Source organism: Medicago sativa, chromosome 5, assembly GCF_051527215.1.
Source record: "Medicago sativa cultivar Bolivia chromosome 5, Bolivia_mono, whole genome shotgun sequence".
NCBI classification, from domain to species: domain Eukaryota; kingdom Viridiplantae; phylum Streptophyta; class Magnoliopsida; order Fabales; family Fabaceae; genus Medicago; species Medicago sativa.
Genome location: NC_140753.1, coordinates 58,539,168 through 58,564,285, shown reverse-complemented (window position 1 = coordinate 58,564,285; position 25,118 = coordinate 58,539,168). Strand labels below are relative to the sequence as shown.

At 31.4% G+C, this 25,118-nt stretch overlaps 2 protein-coding genes across 3 annotated transcripts; one reads left to right on the top strand and one right to left on the bottom strand.

Moving 5' to 3' along the window:
• The first annotated feature begins 5,222 nt into the window (after nt 1–5,222).
• LOC146923493 (LOB domain-containing protein 15-like) lies at nt 5,223–6,993 on the top strand. 2 transcript variants are annotated; one of them, XM_085708653.1, is made up of 3 exons: nt 5,223–5,579; nt 5,786–6,032; nt 6,300–6,993. In XM_085708653.1, exons 1-3 carry the CDS (start codon nt 5,560–5,562, stop codon nt 6,735–6,737), a joined length of 705 nt encoding a protein of 234 aa, XP_085564779.1. In that variant the 5' UTR covers nt 5,223–5,559; the 3' UTR covers nt 6,738–6,993. The 2 variants fall into 2 exon arrangements, with proteins under 2 accessions (XP_085564779.1, XP_085564778.1); XM_085708652.1 differs by having other exon boundaries at nt 5,227–5,579; nt 5,782–6,032.
• A 12,558-nt stretch (nt 6,994–19,551) lies between these two features.
• On the bottom strand, nt 19,552–24,739 carry LOC146923492 (peroxidase 4-like). Its single transcript, XM_085708651.1, has 4 exons — nt 24,477–24,739; nt 22,586–22,777; nt 20,741–20,909; nt 19,552–20,084 (listed from the first exon to the last, which is right to left on the bottom strand). Exons 1-4 carry the CDS (start codon nt 24,699–24,701, stop codon nt 19,690–19,692), a joined length of 981 nt encoding a protein of 326 aa, XP_085564777.1. The 5' UTR covers nt 24,702–24,739; the 3' UTR covers nt 19,552–19,689.
• Nucleotides 24,740–25,118: the final 379 nt, after the last annotated feature.

Sequence of the window (25,118 nt, the reverse complement as noted above, 5' to 3'; positions counted from 1 at the left end):
CTTCATCCAACTTAATTACTCCACTAACTACAATTAATAAGGGTGTTTTAGTAAATGATACTAATTTTACCATCAAAATCAACACAATTAATCATTTCCTTAATAATCGTGCATCAACCTTAAACGACTATTATTTAGAGACGGAGGGAGTATATGGATAGCCATTTACATCTCTTGGGATACCTTGTGGTGGATACAGAGTTCATAGGTTCTTTTTTTCTTTTTTTTGAGCTATACGAAATGACTATGTCATCGAAAATTCACACACAAGTGGAAGAATCTGGGTTCGGATCCCGATTTCATCGTCCAACAAAACAATTTTACTCCCTCCGTTTCAAAATGAGTGTCGTTTTAGGTGTTTACACACATATTAAGAAATGCAATGATTAAGAGAAAGAGAATAGTTATTTTACCAAATTATCCTTATTAACTATTGGTTAGTTTTAAAAGTAATACTTTGGAAGTAGTGTACAGAGTATTAATTGGAGGATACAATTGAAAAGAAAAAGTTATTATTGCATTGGAAACTGAAAGCGACACTGATTTTGAAATAATTTTTTTTGGCTAAAGCGACACTCATTTTGAAACGGAGGGAGTAGTATTTTAGCTATTTCAGCAGGGACTTGTGGCTATTTCATAGGCTACTTTAATTTAAATTATTTTATTTCATTTTCATATGCTGCATTTGTATACTTGTACAAACACACTAAGAAAGATCAATTATTTATGTGTTATCAAGCACAACATAGACATTGACCATCTTCGCACAGACTATTGGAGCGTCCATATGATGCACAATTCCAAGAACACCAACGTATATTACAACATCGACCAAGGACGATGCAATCGTCCTTTACAATATTATTAGCCAAACCATTACCTCCTGATATAACAAAAATAAATCATTAGAAATTGTTTGGATCATAATATTTACTAGGATTACTTCAAAAAAAAAAAATTTACTAGGATAAACTCACATTTTTTCTACAAGGTAAAAGTATATTAAAATAAATAAAATTAAATATTTTTTAAAAATGATGGAAAATCTTAAAAAATAAAACACTTGGAACTATACAAACTATAAGCATAAATTTGAAACAAAACCAACATAGGGAGTGCAATTATTTTTAAGAAAAAGTTGTATAGACAATTTAATATTATTACTTTTTTGATATATTGTTGACAATTTTATCGATATTTTCCTAAAAAGAAGTTTTTTTTTTTTAAGGATATAAAGAAGCTTTTTATATTTCAGAGATGTTGCATACATATCAGGAAAAAATGGTTTTGAAAGGGAAAAAATATTTTTATTTCAAATGTCCTTTCGCATAATGAAACTAATTTGATACCTGAAGCCAAGACCAGAGTAGTGAAGAGAATTGCAAAGGCTATATGGAGATTATTGATATTTGAGGCCATTCTACTTTGAAAGGTTAACAAACATCTGCTTACAACAGACTATTTAAGATGATTGTAATAGAAGATAATAAAATGACTTAAAAATTAGAAAATTGTATGTGAGGTCAGTGGTAAGAATTTGTTTTATTTGCAAGGGACAAAACAATTGTAAAATAGATATCAGTGACATCTTTATTAGTGATAAAAAAAAAAAATAAACTCCCAATTTTTTTAAAGGAAATGTTAACATGTGCTCTTAAAGCACACATTAAGGGGGGTGTATTGGATTAGGATTTTAAAAGACTATTTTAATAAAAAAAAGTCTTTACGATTTTAAAAGACTGTGTGAGATTGTATTGATTCTGTGAGATTTTAAAAGACTTTTTATGTAAAAGACTTTATACACTCAAGATTTTAATGGATTTATCACACTGACTTTTAAGGATTTCAAAGGATTTTATGGGATTTTAAAATTTTAAAGGATTCAATGAATTTTAGGGGAAAAAAGAACAAACTTACAAGCGTGAATGATAAAAATAATGAACAAATAAATTCTAGTGTTTGAATAAAGAAAAATAAAACCAATAAAAAATTCTTTTACTATTGATTTTAAAATTTTAAGGATTTTATGGATTTTATAAGATTTTAAGGGACTAAAAAACACTCTTAACACATTATTCTCCATACACATTTTTTATTTGTTAAAAATGTTATTCCCACAAAATTCAATTGTACATATTTAAAATTATGACAGCCCTTACAAATCTTTCAAAAAAAAAAAATTGTGTCAGCCCTCATTTTGTGTTTGAAATTAGAGAAGTCGTTTGAGTTTTTCTAAGAGAGGTGAGAGAGAGAGAGAGAGAAGAGAGGAGGGAGAGGGAGAGGGAGAGGGAGGGAGGGAGGGAGAGAGAGAGAGAGAGAGAGAGAGAGAGAGAGAGAGAGAGAGAGAATGGAGAGATAGAGAGACGAAGAGAGAAGAAAGAGATAGTAACTTTTAAATGAAAACAATCCCAAGAAATCTCATCTTTTCATGAAAGACTTTTTCGTGTTAAAATTACACTACAAAATCCCACAAAATCCATCAAAATCCAATTTATTAAACAATCCTTCGAAATTTGAATGATTTTGAATACCATGAGACTTTTTTTAAGTGATGAAAAGTATTGATTGAATACCTCAAGACTTTTTTAAAATGACAAAGAGTCTTGATTGAATACCACAAGACTTTTTTTAAGTTGCAAAAAGTCTTGATTAAATACCACAGGACTATTTCATAATTAAAAAGTCTTTTAAAATCCCATAGAATCCTAATCCAATACATCCCCCTAAAGTACAAAAAGTAGTAATTATGTATTGAAAATTGTATAATTTATTTCTTAAATAGTTGAAAATTAACCTTTCTCAGTAAATATTTGTTAGTATGACCCTTTTTTAAGATAAGATTGAGAAACCGAAAAATACTTTTACGAAACTTAAATGCTAAGGGTTGAGTGTTGTTTGGTGAAATTTTTGGGTTGGAGAATATATTCTAAACACGTTTGGTAGTGAGATCTCATTGAAGTAAGGCTTTAATTTCTATTAGGATCTTTTTGTGGGTTGTGAAAGACTTGCAAAAAGGTAGAAATTAGGGTTCTCTTTGAGAGCACTTGAAGCTAATTTTTTGTAACTTATTTATATCTCATGTAAAGACTCGTTCATGATGGATTATATAGCTGCTCTCTTCCCCGTACATAAACCAACTTATGCCGAACTGAGTAACAATCTTGATGTGTTTACTCTTTTTCTCTCTTATCATTGTTCTTTTGTTTGATTGTAGATTTGATAAACACATAAGTTGCTAGATTTGTTCTTAGTTAAATATTTTTGTTTTAACTGTTTAGTTGCCGGTTGCTATATATTGATATTTGCTCTACTTCTTTGATCTTGTTTGTTCTAACAAAAGGTTGAAATTCACAACATTCCCTACCATATGAATTCGTCTAAGGATTGAAACGCTCACCTTGTCCCGCCTATTGATGGATTGGCAAATTGAGCAGTCAATAACAGGAATGAAACATAACGATATTTAGTTGAGTTTGTCCATAAAAAATAGGAAAAAAAATCAAAATTAGTTCATTAAAATTTAACGTAGATCAACTTTTATTTAGATTCCTTAATAAAAACAATATATCATTTAGCTATATTGTAAAAAATTTAGCTAAAAAAAAATTGCTAATAGAGTAATAGATTGTCGAAAAAATAAGTGAGTGATACGATAATACTCCCTCCGGTCACATTTATAAGCAAAAAATAATTTTTTAGGTTCATTCAATAAATAATGTATATGGTCTATATATAGGTTAGATATATTAATTATTAAATGAACCTAAAAAGTTACTTTTTGCTTATAAATGTGACCAGATGGAGTAATTAATTAGGAAAGAAGATATTTTATAAGCTCATATCATTGACCAACCCACCTCACTTTACAAAATTTAGATAGTCCAAAATCTGAACTTGTCTTGTCTAAGATAATGGATTAAATACCAACCAATACTATGATACCTTTCGATTCATATAATCGTTCGTAGCTAATAAGATAAGGACCATATTAACTTATGCCCTAAGGGCATATGTTAAGGTTTCTATAAAGAGTAAATATTTATTGAAAAACATTAAATTTCAATCTTATAAGAAATAAATTGGCACAACTTACGATGCATAATTTTCACCTTTGAAACCTTAATTTATGCCCTTAGGACAGAAGTTAGCATTTTCTGTAAAGTAATTAGCACTTGATTGTTAGTTAGTTTTGTTGCTGTTTTAGAGAAGTAGCTAAGTGAACTTACCTTGGATTCAAGCTCAAAAAGCAACTCATAAGGGTAAACCTCAAAAATGTTGCATACATATACATGGTAAACCTCAAAAACTACTCATAAGATGAGGTTTACCAATATATGCATGCAACATTTCAGAAATCTTGTCGATATATGAGACTTTTGTAGTACTTTAATATTTACACTTAGGGTGGATCATAAGTCTAAAATTTTCACATTGTCATATTTAATCTAACACTGATATCATGTTAACTGAATTAGAATGTCATTATCCAAAATCAACTTATAAAACGAGGTTGTCCAACCACGTGTGTGTCTATGTCTGTAGGACTTTAATACTTCAACAAATTTAAATCAATACACTATACAAAGATGTCAATTGAAGTTCACTATGCTACATTAGGGTGAAATTACCTTGCTATTTTTAATCTACCCTTCATTATAAACTGTTTCCATTAAGGGATAAGAAATTAGTCAATGATCATTAACAATTGCAAAATCTAAGTGGTCCCTCATATATAGCCTATATTTGAAAACATGAGAGACAAATACAGGGCATCCAATAAAAGGAAGCATATACCACTTTGTAGCCCATAGCATTTTCTGAAATAATACACAAAGAAAGCTAATCTGGTGAATATATAATTTGACATTGATGTTTCTTGTTTGTTTTCTAAAGTCAATTGTCTTTTTTCCATAAAGATTAACACGTGTGCAAGTCATTGACAAAGAGAACTTTCTCTCTCTCTAAAATGGCTATAATACAACCTAATCTTTTGTTTTAATATTCTCTTAAAATATATATAATATCTATAGTTTTTTTTTTTAAAAAAAACTCGGTATCCGATCCAAGGACCGACTAATCTAAGGGTACCAATCCCACCGCCCACTTGCGGGGTCCACATTCTAAGCTAGAGTAATTAAACTCTATACGAACTTATCCATCAAAATTGACACCAGAGGAAATCGAACTTGTATGTATAGTTAATGAGCTTCCAACTTATGGTTGGAGAAAACTTGAATTTAAATTTTAGTTGAAACAATATGTATAGACATTATATATATCTTCTGGCTAAATTCTAGATTATTGAACCTCTTTTTTTAGAATCGAAAGGTTAAAGACAAAAACAATAAATAATCTTGCAAGCTTTTATTTTCTAATAGTTCTAATTGTCTTCTTTTCCTTTCTTATAAAGATCATTGACCTACTTTTCCTTTATAAGCACTTCTTCCACAGCTTTTATGTTTTCAGACCTTCTTTTGTGTCTGCATCTATTTCTGAATCAAAGTTTTCTCTCTTCTCAATCATCACTTAGATCAAGAAACAATCAACAAGCATGTTTGGATGTCCAGAGACAGTGACAGGTAAATATTAGCAAATACACATAATTTCCTAGCTCCCTTTTCATTTCTTACATAAAAAAAACAAAAAAAAATTATTCATGAGATTTTTACTATGTTCTTGGTCTCTACCTCTTCTAATCATGCACTAAGCAATATATATATTTCTCAACAAGGTTAAGGATACTATTTAACATGCTATTTTTGTGTTTACTTTTTGCCAAAGAAAGATTAGATGAAATAGCAAAAATCAACTCAGAGGGAGAAACTTCTTCTCAAATGGGAAGGAAGCATCTTTATGGTCCAACTTCTGGGACAACCTTAAACACAGTAACCCCTTGTGCTGCATGTAAGCTATTGAGAAGAAGATGTGCTGAGGAATGCCCTTTCTCTCCTTATTTTTCACCACATGAGCCTCAAAAATTTGCAGCTGTTCATAAAGTTTTTGGTGCTAGCAATGTCTCTAAATTGCTATTGGTTTGTGCCTAACTCATAACTCAAAATTAGTTACTTTTATTATCTTCAATAACTTATAAGTAATAAATCTAACATCGATACACGGTCGGTTAGGTAAAAACTTTTACACTACGAACAAATCACAATCAGTCATATGTCCGACTTTCAGAAATAGTTATGACCAAGTCAATAGTATTTACTGATCTAACGATTATAATTGGTTCGCAGGGTAAAAAAGATAAGTAATAACTAATGATTTGCTGTCAACTTTGAAATATATTTTTTTAGGAGGTACCTGAAGGACAAAGAGCAGATGCAGCAAATAGTATGGTTTATGAAGCTAATTTGAGGTTAAGAGATCCTGTTTATGGATGCATGGGTGCAATATCATCATTACAACAACAAATCCAATCTTTACAAGCAGAACTACATGCAGTAAGAACTGAGCTACTAAAATACAAATATAGAGAAGCAGCTAGTTTCATTTCTTCTCAAGTATCAATGCCTACAAGTGCAAACTCACAAGGTCTTTCTCAACCTCTTCCTCTTCCTACGACTTTAGCTCCTCCGTCTCCAGCTCCTCCTCCGCCACAAAAAGTATTGGCTTCTCAATCTATTATCCTTTCGTCGTTGTCTTCGTCTTCAACTTCATCTGTTTACACTCCACCTAAAACAACAATGAGTCATGGATCTATTTCTAGTGAAAATATTCCATATTTTGTTTAGGTCTATTTGATTACTATTTATTTTCGAGGAATAATCATGCTTGATTTATTATCTGAGTAGATGTATAACTTGATCCTTTTTTGTCATCTTTTTCTTTCCTCTTTTATTTTGTTAAGAGGTTATGGGGAAGGGGAAGAAATTAGTACCACTACATTCATATTTGCTTTTAGTTGTATATTTTCTACTACATCTATACCATTTCTATTTTACATAATTTGTCTTCATTTGTAAGAATAATAATGCATTATGAGTAGCATATACAACTTCCTTTTTTCTTTTTTCAATTATTAAATATTTAAATCGTGGTTTTGGTCATGACCATTTATATTGCTAACAATTGTAGTCAAACACGACCATTTATATTGCGAAGATTTGTAGTCAAATGTTACCAATATAATGAGAAACGTACACAAACAAAATGGCTTGAGTAATTAGTCTCCACAATTTCGGTTTCAGATCGAGAAAATACACAAACAAAATCGAGGGAAAGAAAGTCAACTAGAAATCTAGAAATTAGTAAAAGAAGAAAAGATAATAATAGAGAAACGTATACACTGAGGAAGTATGATTTAATTATAGAAATTGGCACAGAAGATCACATGAATAGATGAACAATTAACCATTGCACGTGGGGGAATATTAATCTCTATTTTGACTAAACATTATATATGAGTTACACATGAAGTCTGTGCGCCAATTGAAGAATTGAAGGATGTGAAACATTTAAGTAAGAGGACTATGTAGACAAGGTACGGTTGCCTTGACGTGTAGATGTAGTTCCTGTTCCCTTGTGATTAATTATAAGTCCATACTTTAGATCTAACTCATATTTATGATACCCTAAAATCGTTAAAAAAATATATTATGATACCCTAAAAAAACTCATATTCATGATTTCATTTACAAAGTTTTGATCGTGACTGTGTTAATTTGGTTCGTGTTGCTATCCTATTGCAGATAATTATGATCAAATGTTGACTAATGTAGTTTTTTTTAAGGAGACTAATGTAGTTTTAAATTGCGGTTGAAAAAAAATTCATGCCCTAATATTTTTTTTTGTTAATATCATATCCTATTTTGTATCCAAAATTAGATTTTCAAATCAAATTTACATACATAGTTCTCTTTATTTATTTATTTATTTTTGACAAGATATAGTTCTTTTGAGGAGAAAACAAAATGAAACTCTACCTTGTTTGTGCAAGTGGTTAGTGGTTGTTGGATTGCAATGTGAACACTTGAGAATATGCATATGATGTCAGATAAGTAAAATTATACCATGCATATAAACTTACCTTTCCAACCAAAAGGTGTGAATTTTAGGTATAGCAGAATAGCAGTGCTCAAAAAATCTTATATTATATGACCAAATAAGGTAAGTACAATAAACACTAACTACAAATAATATCTAGAACCTCTAAAAAAAATCTAGAAAACTAAATATGATTATTTGTTGGTGGTTGTTCTTGTCGTAGCTTGTATGTAAACCTAGAATAAAATAGTTTTTCAATTACCAGCTTCATCATTTAGTGACAAATCAAGCAGCTCCCAAATCAAGCCAAAAACACGTACTGTACCATGCCGGGCTTAGTAACACAAGTCTATAACCCTAGTGAAGTGAAGTGAGGGCATTAAAATGGAACTATAAATATTATGTGGTGTGTGGAATCTAATTAAATAATAATATTCACAGTTAAAAATAAAAAGATAAAGCCTCTTTTTTCTTTTCTTGCTTTGACAAGCATACGCAGTTTTCATTGTATTTTCTAATGCCAATAGCATTGTATGAAAACATGTGGTCTTAGGCACCAGCTACCAGGTATTCAAGGCTATAAAACGAGAGAAAATCTTGTGTGGACCAAGACCAAGAATTTTGGTTTGGTCACACACAAGAGAGAAGAGAGAAGAGAGAGAAGAGAGAATAGAGAGAAAATGTAGAAGAGAGAAGAGAAGAGAGAGAATGAGAAAATCTTGTGTGTGTGACCAAATCAAAATTCTTGGTCCTGGTCCACACAAGTGTTTCTCATAAAACGAAGGATTCAATTGCTTTGGTCTAACCAAGCTTTTAAATTAGAACCCTATTGTTCTTGCCTTTTTCTTGGGTACGAATAAAAAATTCAAAACCATTGTTGTACGGTTTTAATTCTTTCAAAATTACTCTATATATGTAAGTAAAGGTGCACAATCTAAGTCAATCTTTTTACCAACAAAATCTCTTTAAGATTCATTGACGTGTGAAATTCAATCTGTCAATTATGAAAGAATATATGTGTATTATATATAGTAGATATATTAAATGCTAGTGTCAAACAAAGTATATTGAATGCTCCATTTGATTTTTTTTTTTTTTTTTTAGGAAAATGCTCCATTTGTATTGGTTAATCCTTCCATTTCTTTTCACTCCTTGTGGAGATGATGATGTATACTTTCTTTTCACTCCTTGTGGCGATGATGATGTATACTGATTATGACATATATAATTGAATTTTTTTTTGGACATGACATATACACTTGAACTTGGTTTTGTCACCGTTGTTAGAAATATATTCGTATATATTTGTCTTAACTCTCAACAAGTTGGGTAGCAAGTGTAAGTTATAAGTCGCACGTTATATTGAAGTTGAACATTTTATAAGTGAAATGATTCATAAACTCAATGTCTTAAGGTTTTCGATAAAGATATAGTGTCCAACTCATTTGCATGTGTTGTTACTCTTTCCCAAAATTTATGATCTCTCATGGCTGCAGTCATGACAGAGTTCGATTGGCTTCTTGTGTCGAAAATATTCTTGACCAAGTGTGTTTCGTTGGCGTAGCAGCAATGGCGGCTCCTTGTGTCAAAATCTTCATGATCAAGGGTCTTTATATGACATGTTTCGTTGGTGCAACAACATACAAGTGCAAGTAAGTGTATGTGGATGAAAAATGTTCCACTTTAGGGCGGGGCATGATGAATTGATGTAAGCACACTTGAGAGATTGTTGTGTAGCAAGTGTGAGTTAAAAGTCTCACATTACTTGTGAAAGTGGAAGTTGAAGATTTTATAAGTGAGAAGACTCAAACTCAATTCCTTAAGGTTGTGGATAAAGATGCGGTGTTCAGACGGCGTGCTCCGTTGATGCAAGAACAACGACGGTACAAGTGAAAGTAAGTGTATGTGGATGAAATAGCTCCCGCTTGAGGAGAAGTATGGTGAATTGATGGACTCACATTTGAGAAAGAGATTGTTGTTTAGAAAGTGTAAGTTAGAAGTCTCACGTTACTAAAGTGAAAGTTGAACGTTTTATGAATAAGATTATCTATTAAATCAATTTCTTAAGATTTGGATTAATACGTGATGTCAATCTCATTAATATGATTGTTTTTTTGTCCAATATAGATGATTTCTTAGGGCTTCCTCATCACCCAACATACTATTACCAATTACCATCACCCAACATACTATTACCAATTACCATTAGTGATTAACTTAATTTACTTTTCCTTCGTTTATGTCAATTTAGATTTTTTTCCCGCACAAACCTAGAGTTATAGAAAAAAAATAAGAGAGCTTAAAATTTTATGAGATTATTTTTATTATTTATTAAATTTATTTATTTTCATAATTAATGCAAATAATATAGTATTGTACCAAAAAAAATCACATTAAATAGTACATTACTTTGAATGTAGAATAAAAATAAAATAATTAATGCTATACGTTAAAAAATATAAAGAAAAACTTATTTTAGAACATTTTTCTCTTATCAGTGTGACACATAAGAGAAACTTCATCTTCCAACAAAACGTTGTCTTTAATGTCAAACATGCATCCATCAAGAAGACATGGAGTTTAAATTTTCTATATTTTATATGTGTTTGAGAAGAGAAACCAAAAAATAATTTTACAACACGCAATTGAAGCTAGTTGGACAACTTATAGTGCAGATAATGTATATTTTAACCGATAATACTATTCATTAAAATAATGCCTCATAAATAAAATAATATTTTTTTAAAAAAATAATATATTCAATTTTTCAAATGAATAATAAATATTCAATTAAAATAACATCAAACTGAAATCGCATTTACATATTTTTTTTTTTAGGAAGCATTTATATGAGGTTGACAAGTTCTAATATAATACCCTTAAAAAAAGTTCTATATAATATTCCCTCTCAAAAATTATTTCGCAAAAAATGATAAAATAAAGTTCTTGTGAGGATTCCCAGATACATGTATATTAATTTTTATTTATTTTTGAAATAAGATACATGTATATTAATGATAAGCCTTTGGATCTATCTGTGAATTAAATATAGAATTCGTATGTTTAGTCAAAGATGCGTATCTTTATTCTTTAAGCATTCATGGATTGCTTCCACACAAAAACAAAAAAAATGCATTCGCATTGATATAACTATCTACACTACCAAATAAAAACTATCTACACTAATTACAAATCTATCTACTACTCTAATTAGCAGTTGAAAATTTGGGTCGGTGGCAAGCAGGGTAGATTAGCACATCACTATTCTCGTGAACTTAACTCAGTTGGTTGGGACAATGCATAAAATATGTAATGTCCGGAGTTCAAACTCCGGCCACTATAAAAAAAGATTAGCCCATCACTGTCAAGTTAAAATTAAAAACTTCTATTTTTTATAGAGTTTAATTTATATACATAGTTTGTTTTCGAGAGAAATTGATATACATAGTTATTGTACAAATTTTGTATGTATGCATCCAATAATATGTGGTTCTTCTGAAGTATGCCATGTCCTCTCTTCCGGTTTACTTTCTTTTCTTCTTCAAGGCACCTACATGTATAATTTCCTCTATTGAATCTATCTTTAAAATTTTTTTTTGGGGGGTTGTGAGGTCTCTAAAAAAATTGCTTGGATAAATTGGGATACAATTTGTTTACCTGTGGACCGTGGTGGTTTGGGGGTGCGGAGGCTAGGGGAATTTAATTTATCTTTGTTAGGAAAGTGGTGCTGGAGGTTGTTGGTTGATAAGGAAGGGTTGTGATATCGTGTTTTAAAGGCTAGGTATGGGGAGGAAGGAGGCCGCATTAAGGAAGGGAGTAGAAGTGCTTCAGGGTGGTGGAGGATGATGTGTCACGTGAGGGAAAGGGTGGGGTCGGGAGTAGGAAGTTGGTTCGATGATAACTCTAGGCGAGTGGTAGGTGACGGTCGTAACACTTTCTTTTGGACTGATAATTGGCTAGGTGGAGTTCCTTTAAAGTGTCAGTTCAGCCGTCTTTATGAGTTGTCAGTCCATAAGGAGTGTTCGGTGGAGGATATGGTGAGAATGGGGTGGGACGAAGGAGGTAGTGGGTGGGGGTGGAGGCGTCGGTTGTTGGCATGGGAGGATTATAGTGTGAGGGAGTGCGCGACTTTATTGAATAATGTTACTTTGCAGGAAAATTTACAGGACCACTGGCTTTGGTTGCTTGATCCTATACATGGATACTCGGTTCGTGGGACTTACCGCTTTCTAACATCTATGGATGATCAGGTGACCGTTGATCCAAACAACGACGTGTGGCACAAATTGATTCCTACAAAAGTTTCTCTTTTTGCTTGGCGTCTCTTGAAAGATAGAATTCCGACAAGATCAAATTTGGTGCGACGACATGTTATCCAACCTAATGAAAATTTGTGTGTTGGAGGATGTGGTTGCATTGAAACTGCGGATCATCTTTTCATAGGATGTGATGTGTTTGGGAGCGTTTGGTTTTTAATAGGGTAAATTGCACTAACCTCCCCTGAGGTTTTATCAAACAACAAAAACACCCCCTTTAGTTTTCAAAAAAAACACTAACCTCCCCGCACTCTCACACTGTTATACTCTCTTAAATAAAGAGCTAAAAAAAACCCTTAAATTTTAGGTTTACTTTCAATATCTACTTTCAAATTATAAATCGAGAGGCATCTGTAATCTGTACGCCGAGGCTGGGGAGGTAACAGCCAAAGGGAATGCCTTCAATATACTTGCAGTTGCACCTGACAAGACTTAGGGGAAAAAATTGAGGGTTGTTTGGATTCAAAAGTCGACAAAATATAGGGTTGAAGGAGATAAAGCATTGATAGGTAAAGAGGGTAATTTTTGAGGTTCTGAAGTTAGGAAATTAAAAAATGGAAGAGAGAAAAAGAAAAAAAAAGGAGATATCCACTTCCACTATTTATTTTTTTTGATATGTTATGGATGAGAGCTAGTAAACCCACCATATGAAACACCCCAAACCCAGCAACATAAATTGCAAATTTAAGGTAAAAAGGTATTCTGCAATTGCCAATGAATACTCACCGGTGTTTTGCTCATTTTTAATCACATCTGTTGTCTTAAAATTATATTTATCGATGCAGGATTACCCATATAAATGAGATGTACATATTTTGCAAGAGGGAAAAAAGAGCATAGATACTAGCAGAGCTACCTGGAAATTGAGCGGTTAGACATGAAACAAACTGTGTTAAGGGATAGGGGGCTGTTTGTTAGTTTGATTGAAAAACAAGGGAGGTTAGTGCTATTCATGGAAACCTCAAAGGGTGGTAAGTGCAATTTTCTCTTTTTAATATGTCATTGGATTGGTTTTTCTTGTGTGTTCCCAGGTTCAGTTACAAACCATTATCTACAGTTTACTCATTTGGCAGGTTTGCCACAAGCTTCTCACTCTTTTCTTAAGGTTATTTGGCTCGCTTGTGTTTGAACAATTTGGAAGGAGAGAAACAACTGTATCTTCAAAAATGCGGTAATTGATCCTCACAATATTGTCGAAAAGGTGAAGCTGAATTCCTTTTTATGGCTTTCGTCGAATTTTGTGCCAATTGCATTTGGTTTTCATGATTGGTGGAGACACCCACTTCTTTGTATGGGTGTCGTATAATTTTTTTATTTTTCTGTTTGGTGGCATTTGTGCTAGGTATCTAGTTGTTGTACAGACTTTGGGTGATTCATCGCTTTTAGCATGCCTTGTGTGGGGTGAATCATTCTCCTTTTGAGCAATATATTCCATTTTGATTTGTTCAAAAAAATTATTTAATTAGTTAAAAGTATAGGACTTTTTTTCTTAAAAAAGTATACAAGTCTTATTAATTGATGTGGCACCACAGTCAGTATTACTATTCAATTATATTCTAATACTTTTATTGTTTTTTTGGGTAATCCATTTTATTTTATTTTTATGAAAGGCGTGTGTGTTGTATATATATCTTGAATATTAATCATAAAATAATGTTATGTATATTTTTTTTGACAAAAACAAAATGATATTCATTCAAATCGAGAGATTACATCATTCAACACCGCTAAAACATAAAGGATGAATTAAAGTGACCGGAATATCCATGGCCTCTGGATCTGCAATGTTAATAGCATATAACGACATAATGCCTGCAAAAATATATGATAAAATTAAAGTGACCGGAATATCCATGACCTCCGGATCTGCAACTTGACGCCCAAATCTTTGATTGAATAATCAATCTTTCAAGATGAATCAAATGAACACCGCAAGAAGACGGGAAATCAAACAGCGCCGCACAAGACGACGAACAACAAACCACCACACTTAGATGATAAAATCACAAAGAAAAAACTAGATGTATGTGAAAATCACTTATTTAGATTGAAATAGAGAGAGAAAGATGAAGAGGGGGTGATTTCAGGTCAAAAATTGACCCAAAACCACCCCTCAATGAAAATAATGGAAGAGAAAACCTAGAGAGAGAGAGAGAGAGAGAGAGAGAGAGAGAGAGAGAGAGAGAGAACTAGGGCCAGCTTGTTATGTATATATGTTTGGTTTTTGCTTAAAAAAATAAAAAATATGCCTTGATTTGGTAATTTTTGTATGTTTTTTTTTTTGTCTTAGTTATGCTTCAATAGTTGTGCCAACAAATGTCCTTTTGACGTTGTTTAAACAACAATGCTATATATCGCGAGAGTTTTCTTAAGATTGATTCACGAACCAAAAACTGCTGTGGTATCAAAAAATTAAAACAAATTAAAAAGGCCTCACTTACCTTACATGTAGTTGCTATCATAAATGAGTTAAGCCGTCGTGATAATTCTTGAAAAAATTTGTCACTATAGACAGCATTTTCCTTGTTTAAATAATCAAAAGTGGTAACTTTTACATAGAAAACAATGTATTTATTAATTTACTTTTATACTCCATATGTTTGTCTTGTATGTTTAAAATTGCCTTTATAGATTACTTAAACAATGTTCTTGGTGCAACTGTTAGCTTGATTCATTGTTAATTCATGGTCATTTGGTTGCTATCATCATTTTCATAGCATGAAAATGGTAAATAAAAAAAAATTATCGGGCTTGTCTAGCAACCTGCTACGAAGCAGGAGTGATGAGAGTTTCAACTCATCTACTCAAGTTGGTCCACCTCACGTTAGACGGATTTCTCGCGAAAAATATTTGAATTTTTCTCTTTACTCAACACATTTTGCTCATTCCCAACTGAAATTCCAAAAATACCACTGCATGAGTTAACTCACGTTAGTGTTAAATCTGCGTGACTTAACTCACGTTGCGTGAGTTAACTCACGCAAAGATTTACACTAGCGTGAGTTAACTCACGCAGAGATTTGCACAACGTGAGTTAACTCGCGCAGGGGCATTACAGTCATTTCAGTTGGGAATGAGCATTTTTTGTTGGGAAACAGCAGAATTCAGAAGATTTAGAACAGAAAATGGAGGAAATGATAAAACTTGATTGAATATTATTGCTTCAATAAATCTCAATAAAAAGGAGGAACATTCTTTATACTATTGTAGAAAGTGCATAAAGTTAGTTAACAAACTAACTAGATGTTGACTAACTAACTAAAATACTAATTTGGGCAGAGATAGCTAATTAACTAACTGTGATACCCCCCTCTCCTCAAGTTAAGGCTGAAAGCTATCCAAGCTTTAGCTTGTGCCGTTGAAAATTGTTTTGTGCCAGGACCCTGGGTCAGGGGGTTCAAACCTTTGTAATGTAATTAATAATTATAATAATATATACAAAAATAATATATTTGAAAAATTACATTGTAATAGGTTTAAGTTGTACTAAAAAATTTGCGAAGATACTCCACCCCACTCCACAATTGTCATCCAAGCAATTTCAAATTATGAATGTGTTGAATAATCAATTTTTTTATCAATGTTATCAAACACGTCTCTATTAATATAAGTAATGAGACAATCATTTATCTATTCGTCCTCAATTTGACTATGAATATAAATTGTTTTATAATACTAATGAAATATAAAATTTTACTTTTCCGATTAACACATATAAAATTAATTATCTTTTAAATTTATGTATAATTGTCAATATGATTTATGTAATTTATGATGGATGTAGGGCTAAATTTTAGGTGCAAAAGTAGTACTAACAACTCACGTTAATTAAGCAAGCAAAAAGCTAGGTAGGTGCAAGAAAAATCTTTGAACTCAATAGAAAATGTTTAATGTCAGTGTACATTACATATATGTACATTACACCACGTTATTAGACAATATGCTCCAATGTGTGTAACTTTACGTTTACAAATGAGAGAGAGTTGGTGCAAGCCTTATATTTAAGGGGGTTCAAGATGGAAGAAACCCAAAATAATAGGAGTAAATTAAAGGGTTGAGGGGGTTCAGCTGCATCCCTTGGATACAAGCTGGCTCCGCCCCTGGTCTTTGTTATGATTATGGATTCAAAGAGAATTTTTTTGGATATGAGGTAGTATGATATCCTTATTCTTTCTTTCCTTTTGTTATTTGAATGACTTTTTTCACTAACCGTGATGATATTGATGATAGGTATTTTCTTTCACAATTTCATTCTGGGACAACTTTCCTTGCCTTTCCTTTTTTTATCAAACAACTAAATGCATTAAACCAGGAAGGGAAAAAAACCCCAAACAAACAGTAATTACATCAAGAATCTAGAAAAAGGAAGGCCGGCACTATCCCTAGTAAGAATATGCAAAATGAAACTAGGTGGAGAGTTCCACCACTGAGAAGTAAAACAGGCCAAGCTCTGACCGTTACTAGCCAAACTATGAGCTGCTGAATTCCCCTCTCTGAAAATATGAGTGCAAGAGCAATTGATTTGCTGCGCTATGTACATACAATTGTTCCACCTTGTTATCAAATGGATTACTTTTTTGTCCCCGTGAGCTTAACTCAGTTGGTAAAGACAATGCATAATATATGCAAGGTCTGGGGTTCGAACCCCGGCACCACAAAAAAAAAAAAAAAATGGATTACTTTTTCGCACTAACCTACATTCCTGCAGCTGCAAAAGAATCAAGATTATGCTACACTTCTACTAAGATTGGTTTAGTCGAGTGAAACGACTGCTTGTCGAGCCAAAAAACTTGTCATGCCAAAACTATCTTATCGCTTTCCCAACTACTCTTTCCCCCTCTTTTGTCTTAGTTGATTCCCTCCTCATCTCGAAGTCTTTGGCATTCTCGTCAAAGAAAGCGTTTTTACTACAAATTTTAGGGGTCCTTCTTGTGTTGGTACGTTTATGCTTCTGTCGATTATGGGTTGATGGAGAAAATTTGACAATTTTTCAAAGCACTTTGATGCTCTACTTAAACTCACATCATAATGAAACACTTGTTTTTTGTTTAGCAAGATGCATGTAAAAAATGAATTCTAATTTGTTGAAATGTTGCGACGCAGATTATTCAAAACATTAATCATAGAAAATGAAACATAAACAAGCCGTAAGTCTGAGTTTGGATTACTCACTAAATTATAGACAATAATTGTGCCTGTATTGAAATTACTACTAGAAAAACTTTGGAAGAAAATATTTAAGCAGTAGAGTTTGTAATATAGAGAAATTACTCTGCGAACAAGTGTATGATTTGCACTGCAAGGTAAAAATATGAATACGGTCAACTCTCGAGAATCATTCTTTCAAATATTTCCATGCATCTATTGCAATTTCTAGATACATGATACATTGATACTTACGTTATACAAGGAATCGCCTAATTCAAGATCGACGTATGCACAAGATTGTTGCATCGCACCCATGCCTCATATGTAGGGTCAAATTCATGGGGCATATGTGTGATTCCATCCGTGCCGTTTCTAAGATTTTGGTGGCCTAGGGCGAACCTTCAATTTGTATCCTAACTAATAAACCTATATAAACATCAAACTTGATACAAAAAACTAATCAATTTTTTTAGGGCCTAATAGACCCTTAAATAAAATTGGGGCCCAAATTTTGTAGTTATTTTTTGAGACCTAGAGCGGTCGCCCTCTTCACCCTGCCTCAGATACGGCCCTGGGTTCCATTGAGAAAACGAAGTTTATGCTTCATCATGATCGTCTTTTTTATGGATCTATCCCAAGAGTGATAATTCTTTCCCTTGAGGTTGTGAGTTTTCTTTGGTCAAATTCAATTTAGTTGCTAGTAAGTTGAATCGTAGAAGCCCTTGTGAAAATAACAATTCTAACAAAAATTAGGTTTTAGAAAAATAATTTTCACAACCTAAATCGAATCAATTGCTTAAGAAAAATAAAGAGTTAAGGAATAGAGAGGAAGAATGCAAAGATTTCTAGTGGTTCACCCAAGCCGTCATCGCTAATGGGTTAATCCACTACCAATGAAAAATAAAAAATGTCGTAGAGTGCACGAGAAATTGGCAGGGTGGAATAAGAAATTGTCATGTGCATTTTCTCTGTCATTTGTTTAATAGCTAAAGCCCAAAGACATGGTATTGTTAGGTTGTGTTTCTTTTCTCATCCTATGAGGTTCTCACGCACCCTATACAGTTCTGATTTTATAATATGAACTACATAAAAACCCCATAAAATCTTAAAAAACACGTTGAAATATTTCGTATTTAAAATCCGAATAGGACGCACGAGAAACTCATATGGTGGAAAATGGCCTTGTTAGGTGGATTTGATTTTGGATTCCCAACCTATTGTTATATTGAATTACAAATAAAAATTTGAAACAGTCTAGAATTGTTGAATGATACATGGTTTTACACGACATAAAAAGAGTTATACGGTATTTTATAGATAAAACTTATGGAACAAATATACACTGACATGTGGATTATATGTTTCTGAAATGCGATTTTTTTTTGAAAAAATTTAGTCATCCATTTCACATTGGTTGGACATTGTGCAATCAATCTAGTGCTTATTTCATAACATTTACTTTAATTTGGATGCTTAGGAGGACTCTAAAAAAATATTCTCCCAACTATTCATCTTATTGGCTTTCAAGTGTTTGAGTTATATGGAAAGAAAGAAACAATCGAATTTTCCAGCAAAAGGAGGAAACATTGCAACATTTACTTGACAAAATTAAGCTACAATTTTATTGTGTGGCTAATCCCCTTATGTGTTTGGGAGTAGTTAATTAGTTTGTTTTGAGATTTCTTTCGTTCTCGTGATTTCATTGGAATTGAGTTGTAATTGCTTTTACTTTTTCTAAGTCTCTCTCCACGCTTCTTGTGCTGGGAAGACTTGGTAGTTTGGTTAATACAATTCATTTTGACTTTTTAAAAAGAACACATCATTGCATCCATTCATAAAATAATTATACACAGATAAAATATAATAATTAAATTCATTCTTTTTTTTCAATGTTAAAATATACATTCATTTTTATTTATGTGATTACTACATACACACGTCCTTAAAGTGACACTTTTGTCACCACACTGCTTTGCAATTTAAATTACATTAACTTGGGTAAAATTTAAAAAGCATCAATATAATTTTATAAGACACAAGAAATTAATAGAACATATAAATCAACTAAAGAATACCACCACTTTTGGGGTATATGTACTTGAAGAGAAAAAAAAAACACACACACATTTGATTTAATAGTTTCCTTTTATGAAACACTAATAACAACACATAGACATCGAACACCAAAGATCAAACACGCCTTCAATCTGAAATATCGATCTTATCCAAGTTTCCTTTAATTGGCTCTCCTGCATTGCCTTCTAATCTCCCCTTTTGATCCGGTAAGAGGCTTGTTATTTCCCATCTTAATCATTGCAGTAGCAAAATCTGATTCAAATGCATTTTGATTATTGCTATAACTTTTAACCAATGAATCAGTAGATCCTCCATTGAAAAGCTCTTGATCAGAATGAAGGAGTCCCTTTTTGTTGATGAGATTCTTGTAGTATAAGTTATCAAAATGGTTTGGTGTTTTGAAGTCTAGGACAGCTACATTGTTGTCTTTTATTGTACCACTTTTCCTTGGACAATTCCTCTGCCTTGACTTGGCAAATAAACTATCAATATTTAAATCATTGTAAATACGATCTCTATAAACGGTACACCTTGCCTTTCCAATTGTGTGAGCTCCTAAGAAGCACAAAGAATTAAATAGTTAGACTGAAGTGATTAATGAATTTTGGTTCGTGATGAATCGTTTAAAGAGAATTCGAATTTCAATTATATGTGAGATAATCTTTAATAAGATTTTACTTATATTTAGACTGAACTTTAGATTATCAAACCACCAGGGTCCCATTTTCTCTTTAATATCGAAGGGTTGAGACTAACAAAATAAATAATGCTATGTAAGTTGAATTTGGCACTTCAATAATTTCTACATGTTCAAATAATATTTAGATTTAATTAATAGTGCTAAGTAAGTTGAATTTGTATATACCAAGACTCTAGAGTCAGAGTACAAAGTGTTGAAAATGAAATTTAAACGGTGTTACCATTTCATTTCAACTGTGGAAACATTAATTCAAACATAACCAATAATTTCATGTATTTTCTTGGTTGAATAAACATGTTTTTCGTTTCATTGTTCTTTTTTTATTAGAAGTCACTTAGAACAAAACAAAAATTAGGCATGACATGAAGTCTACGTGGTTGTTTAAACATCACATCCTAGTCAACCAAATGTGTGATATCAAGCAAAATAAAAACTAATAATAGTGTCATAATAATAGAAGTAAGAAGAAGAAAAAAGTTTTAATTAGACACAATAGGAAAAAGACATGTACCAGATAAGGCCACCATGTCCTTAGTAGAGAGTCCTTGAGCTTTAAACCTATTGATAAGGTTGCTAAGGGTGGAAAAGGGAGGTGGAATTACACCACTGTTTGCATCATTGAGGCTGGCTGTTTTTGAATCCCTTCTTCCAAGTTTAACCTTCCAAAAAGGCCCTCCAAGCTGCAAAATATGATAGAATAAAAATAAATTTAAAAACTAATATGATAGAATGAAAATAAAAGCATTTATTAGAAGAAAAGAAATTAGGGTTTTTAAATTTTGATAAATTATACTGCAGCTATATGTATGAGTGTTAGATTAATTAAACAGTTATATGTATCGTTATGATATCTATTTTATGTAAGACATTATGTTTAGCAAAATCGCGACAGAAAATCATGTCAACGTGAAAGCTAAGAATTCCAACTTCTCTTTTTTTTCACCACCATGACTCGTTGAAAAGTCTATTTGACACTTCCATTGCCAAACGAAATAGATTCTTTGAAATTATTATTAGTATAAATTAGAGTAAATTACACTCTCCTCCCTTCAAAGATGTTTGAATTACACTCCCCTCCCCTCTTATGTTAAAATATACACTCCCCTCCCCTCTTATTCAAAATATATTAGAAAAAATTTCACTCCCCTCCCCTAAGAGAAGCTTGAATTACATTCACCTCCCCTCTTATGTTAAAATCTACACTTTACTCCCTCAATATTTTTTTTTATTTCTAATAATCTAGCAAAAAAATAATAATCTAACACATTTCGAAAAAAATAGTACTGCGGGTCTATTTTAATATAATAAAAAATTGAATACATATTTTTCGTTATTTTTTTATCCATAACATGTAGTTTTAAACCCTATTATAAAATACGAAACAACCCCAAATAAAATAAAAACATGTGAAAAATTACTAAATACAATAATGCATGGTTATTTAAAAGTTAATTTTATACTCTAAATTATAAAATCAATAGCAAAATATTTAAATTTATTTATCATTGACATTTAAATTATATAGAAATGAATTAATTTTTTTAAATGGTGGTTCAAAATTAATATATATCTTAAACATATTTATTTATGTTAAAATAGATTAAAGTGTAGCGCATATTTAATTATTAAGGGAGAGGGTTGTAATTTAAGCATCATATAAGGGAGGGGAGTATAAATTTTACTTTTCAAAGGAGGGGAGTGTATATTTTAAGATAAGAGGGGAGATGAGTGTAATTCAAGCATCTTTGAGGGGAGGGAAGTGTAATTTACTCTATAAATTATTGTCAACTATTATTAAGCAATAATTAATTCATAAATATGTGTTGGTCTTTTATATTAAAAAAGTCACTTAGAGTTAGAACAAAACGAAAATTAGGCATAACATGCAATGTACGTGGTTGTTTAAACGTCACACTTGATCTATATTTTATTATTGTAAATATATATATAACTTCGTATCTATGACTATTCCATTAAAATCTCTTCAATAAAAATAAACTAATATGTGCATATAACTTGTTGGATAATATAATTTATGCAACTATCAAATTCGACCACATCCTAGTCTACAGTCTCTCTACATCGAGGCTGTTTTGAATTTAAATATTTTAGAGTTTTTGCTGATAATTTTCTGGTACCAAGACTTGTAAACATTATATTTAAGCAACTAATTTACTGAAGCAAATATATAATTTCTCAAAAAAAAAAAAATAACAAAGCCCATTTTACAAATTATAGATCAGTTTTACTTTTTACGTCTCTAATTTTTGTTGATTATTAAACTTCTTCTAGTAGTGAATTTATAATTGAAAAATTACTAAAAATTCAGTGTTTAACATATTGATTTTGTACTCACATTTACAACAGAATCACGAGCAGCAATGGCTAAGATATCAGCACAAGAGACCACACCGGGGCATAGTGACTCCACCTTAGACTTTATGGCATCAATAACTTCAAAACCTCTCAAAGAATCTTTGTTGGGAAGTGCATTCTTCTCTCCTTTATTGGAGGGTGTGTCATCAAGTAGCACTGATCCATCACAACCCTGTTATCAATAAGCAAAAAGTGATTTATGATAAGTAAGTTCACCAAAATCATATGTTTATGAAGTTTTAGGGCAATGATAGGTATATAAGGATTTGAGTTGTTTACAATTCAAAATCATGCGATAACATATTTTAAGCTTATTATTGTTAGAGTCCAAAACAAAAATTAGACATGCCAAATGTGGTTGAATTTGTGAAGTCACGCGCACACGGTTTAAATTTGTAAAATAGTTTGTAACGCATGTCTAACTAATATGCGGTGTATGTTTAAAATAAATAACGTCAAAATTGAATATAAATTATTTATTAGCACACTTACAGTTTAAACAAGTTTAAACATCAAGCTTCAAAAAGGCATTTTTGGAATTTGCCTTTTGCTTTATTCACAATGCAAATAAACAGTAAATCTTTTTGACAAAAAAAAAAAAAGATAAATTATTTGTACGTACGGTTGTTTTCCCCTCTAAAAAAAAGTATTGTTGTTTTCCATTACTACTAAAAAACTTTCATGTTTCTAAAATAAATTTCTTTTGAACAGCCAAATTTATTAGATAAAGATTAAGAAGATAAGTACAAAGAGTATTTAACTCACAACATGGGAAAATTACAAGGGTACTTGCAAAAAAAAAAAAAACACATATCTCAAGAATTTAAAAGTACATATTCATGCACATTCAAACTACAAAAATTTAATAATTTTTTGGCTAATTTTTTTTTAATATATTCACCAACCTATGTTGGGGACATGGTAAATCGCTCTCAAAGATGAGTGGTGCATAATCATGCAAGCAGTAGACAGTTCATTTTACTTAAGCATGAAATGTTCCATTATTGCAATAGTTACGTCACTCAATAAGACTCTTTGAAAGAGATAGAAACAGTATAAAAATAAAGTATAAATAGTCCAGTAGCGTAACGACATGAAAAGTGTATATGACCCTATTCAATTCACTCAATAAGACTCACTGATTATATTCAATTCATTATCAAACTACCAAAAAATAATATATTCAATCTATTATCTATATTAATATTTTTATTTTCACATTTGAAATCTTCATATGAACTATTGGTGAATAAATAATAATATTGATTATTTGTCAAAAAAATAATAATATTGATTATATATCACTATTAGAAAAAATAAATTAGCGCCAAAATTTATTGAGGAAGAAATGAAATCACTTTCTAATACTATCATCACACTAATTAGTGTTGGAATGAGGCTCCTTTATTCATTAGATCTAGCTTCTTTAGAGATAAAGAAGGAAGATCTAACTTTAGATTTTCTTCTTAGTTTTGGGAGTTTTGGCCTAGTCCCCTCCCCTTTGTATCTTTCCGTCTTTTGTTCTATGAATTTTGGTGATGGTTAGCTCTTTGCTACCATCCTTTTGCAGAAGAAAAAAAAAAAGTTCATGTTTTTCTTCTCTAAATTTTTCTCACTAGTTTTCTAAGTGGTGGATATATAATATAGAAATGGTATATAATAATAACAAAAAAAATTAGTGACAAAAAAAGATAGAAATATTTCTCTAATTTCATCATCATTAAATTTGTGACGGATTTAAAGAAAATATTAATGTTTTCTTTCTCTATTTCTCTGGCAAGTTTTCTTAGTATTTGATCATTGCAATGGTATATAACAATATATAACTAAAGAAAAACATATAAAAGAACATAGTTTGAAGATTAATTTACATTAACAAAGCAGTCATGAAAATGAAGGCGAAGAAGAGATCCTCCCATGCGAGGTTCTCTAGCGACAGCAGAGTGAACAACGGAATTTACAGCCTTAAAAACATTGGGACACTTCTTAGCATAGAAATTTTCAGATAGTTGAGAAAAAGAACCATCTATAAGAAAAAACATGAACAAAACAAAGCAAAAAATGTTTAGTGAAACTTTAGAAGAAGAAAGTGCCATTTTGCTAAGTAGTATAAGGCTTTAGAAGGTGGATGGATATAGTCTAAGAAGTTTGTTACATTATATATAGAGATAATATGGCAACTCTTACCCTCACCTAATCCTAAAGACTTAGACAAATAATTAGGGCATGCATGGCATATAACTATTCAAATGAATTATTCAAAAAAACAAATAAAAAAACTATTCAAATGAAGTTTTGAAAAATTTGTATTAAATTGACTCAAGGATATAAATTAACTTTTTTTTACTGTTTATAATTTTGAAATATCTGTATGTTCGGGGGAAATGATATTTTGACAACCACTTTTTGACAACTTTTGGACAACTTTCTCTCTCATACTCACATGATATTGTTATCCTCACTCTTTCTTTTTCTCTCTCCATTGTTTTTGACCAATAAAAAGTGAGAAAAAC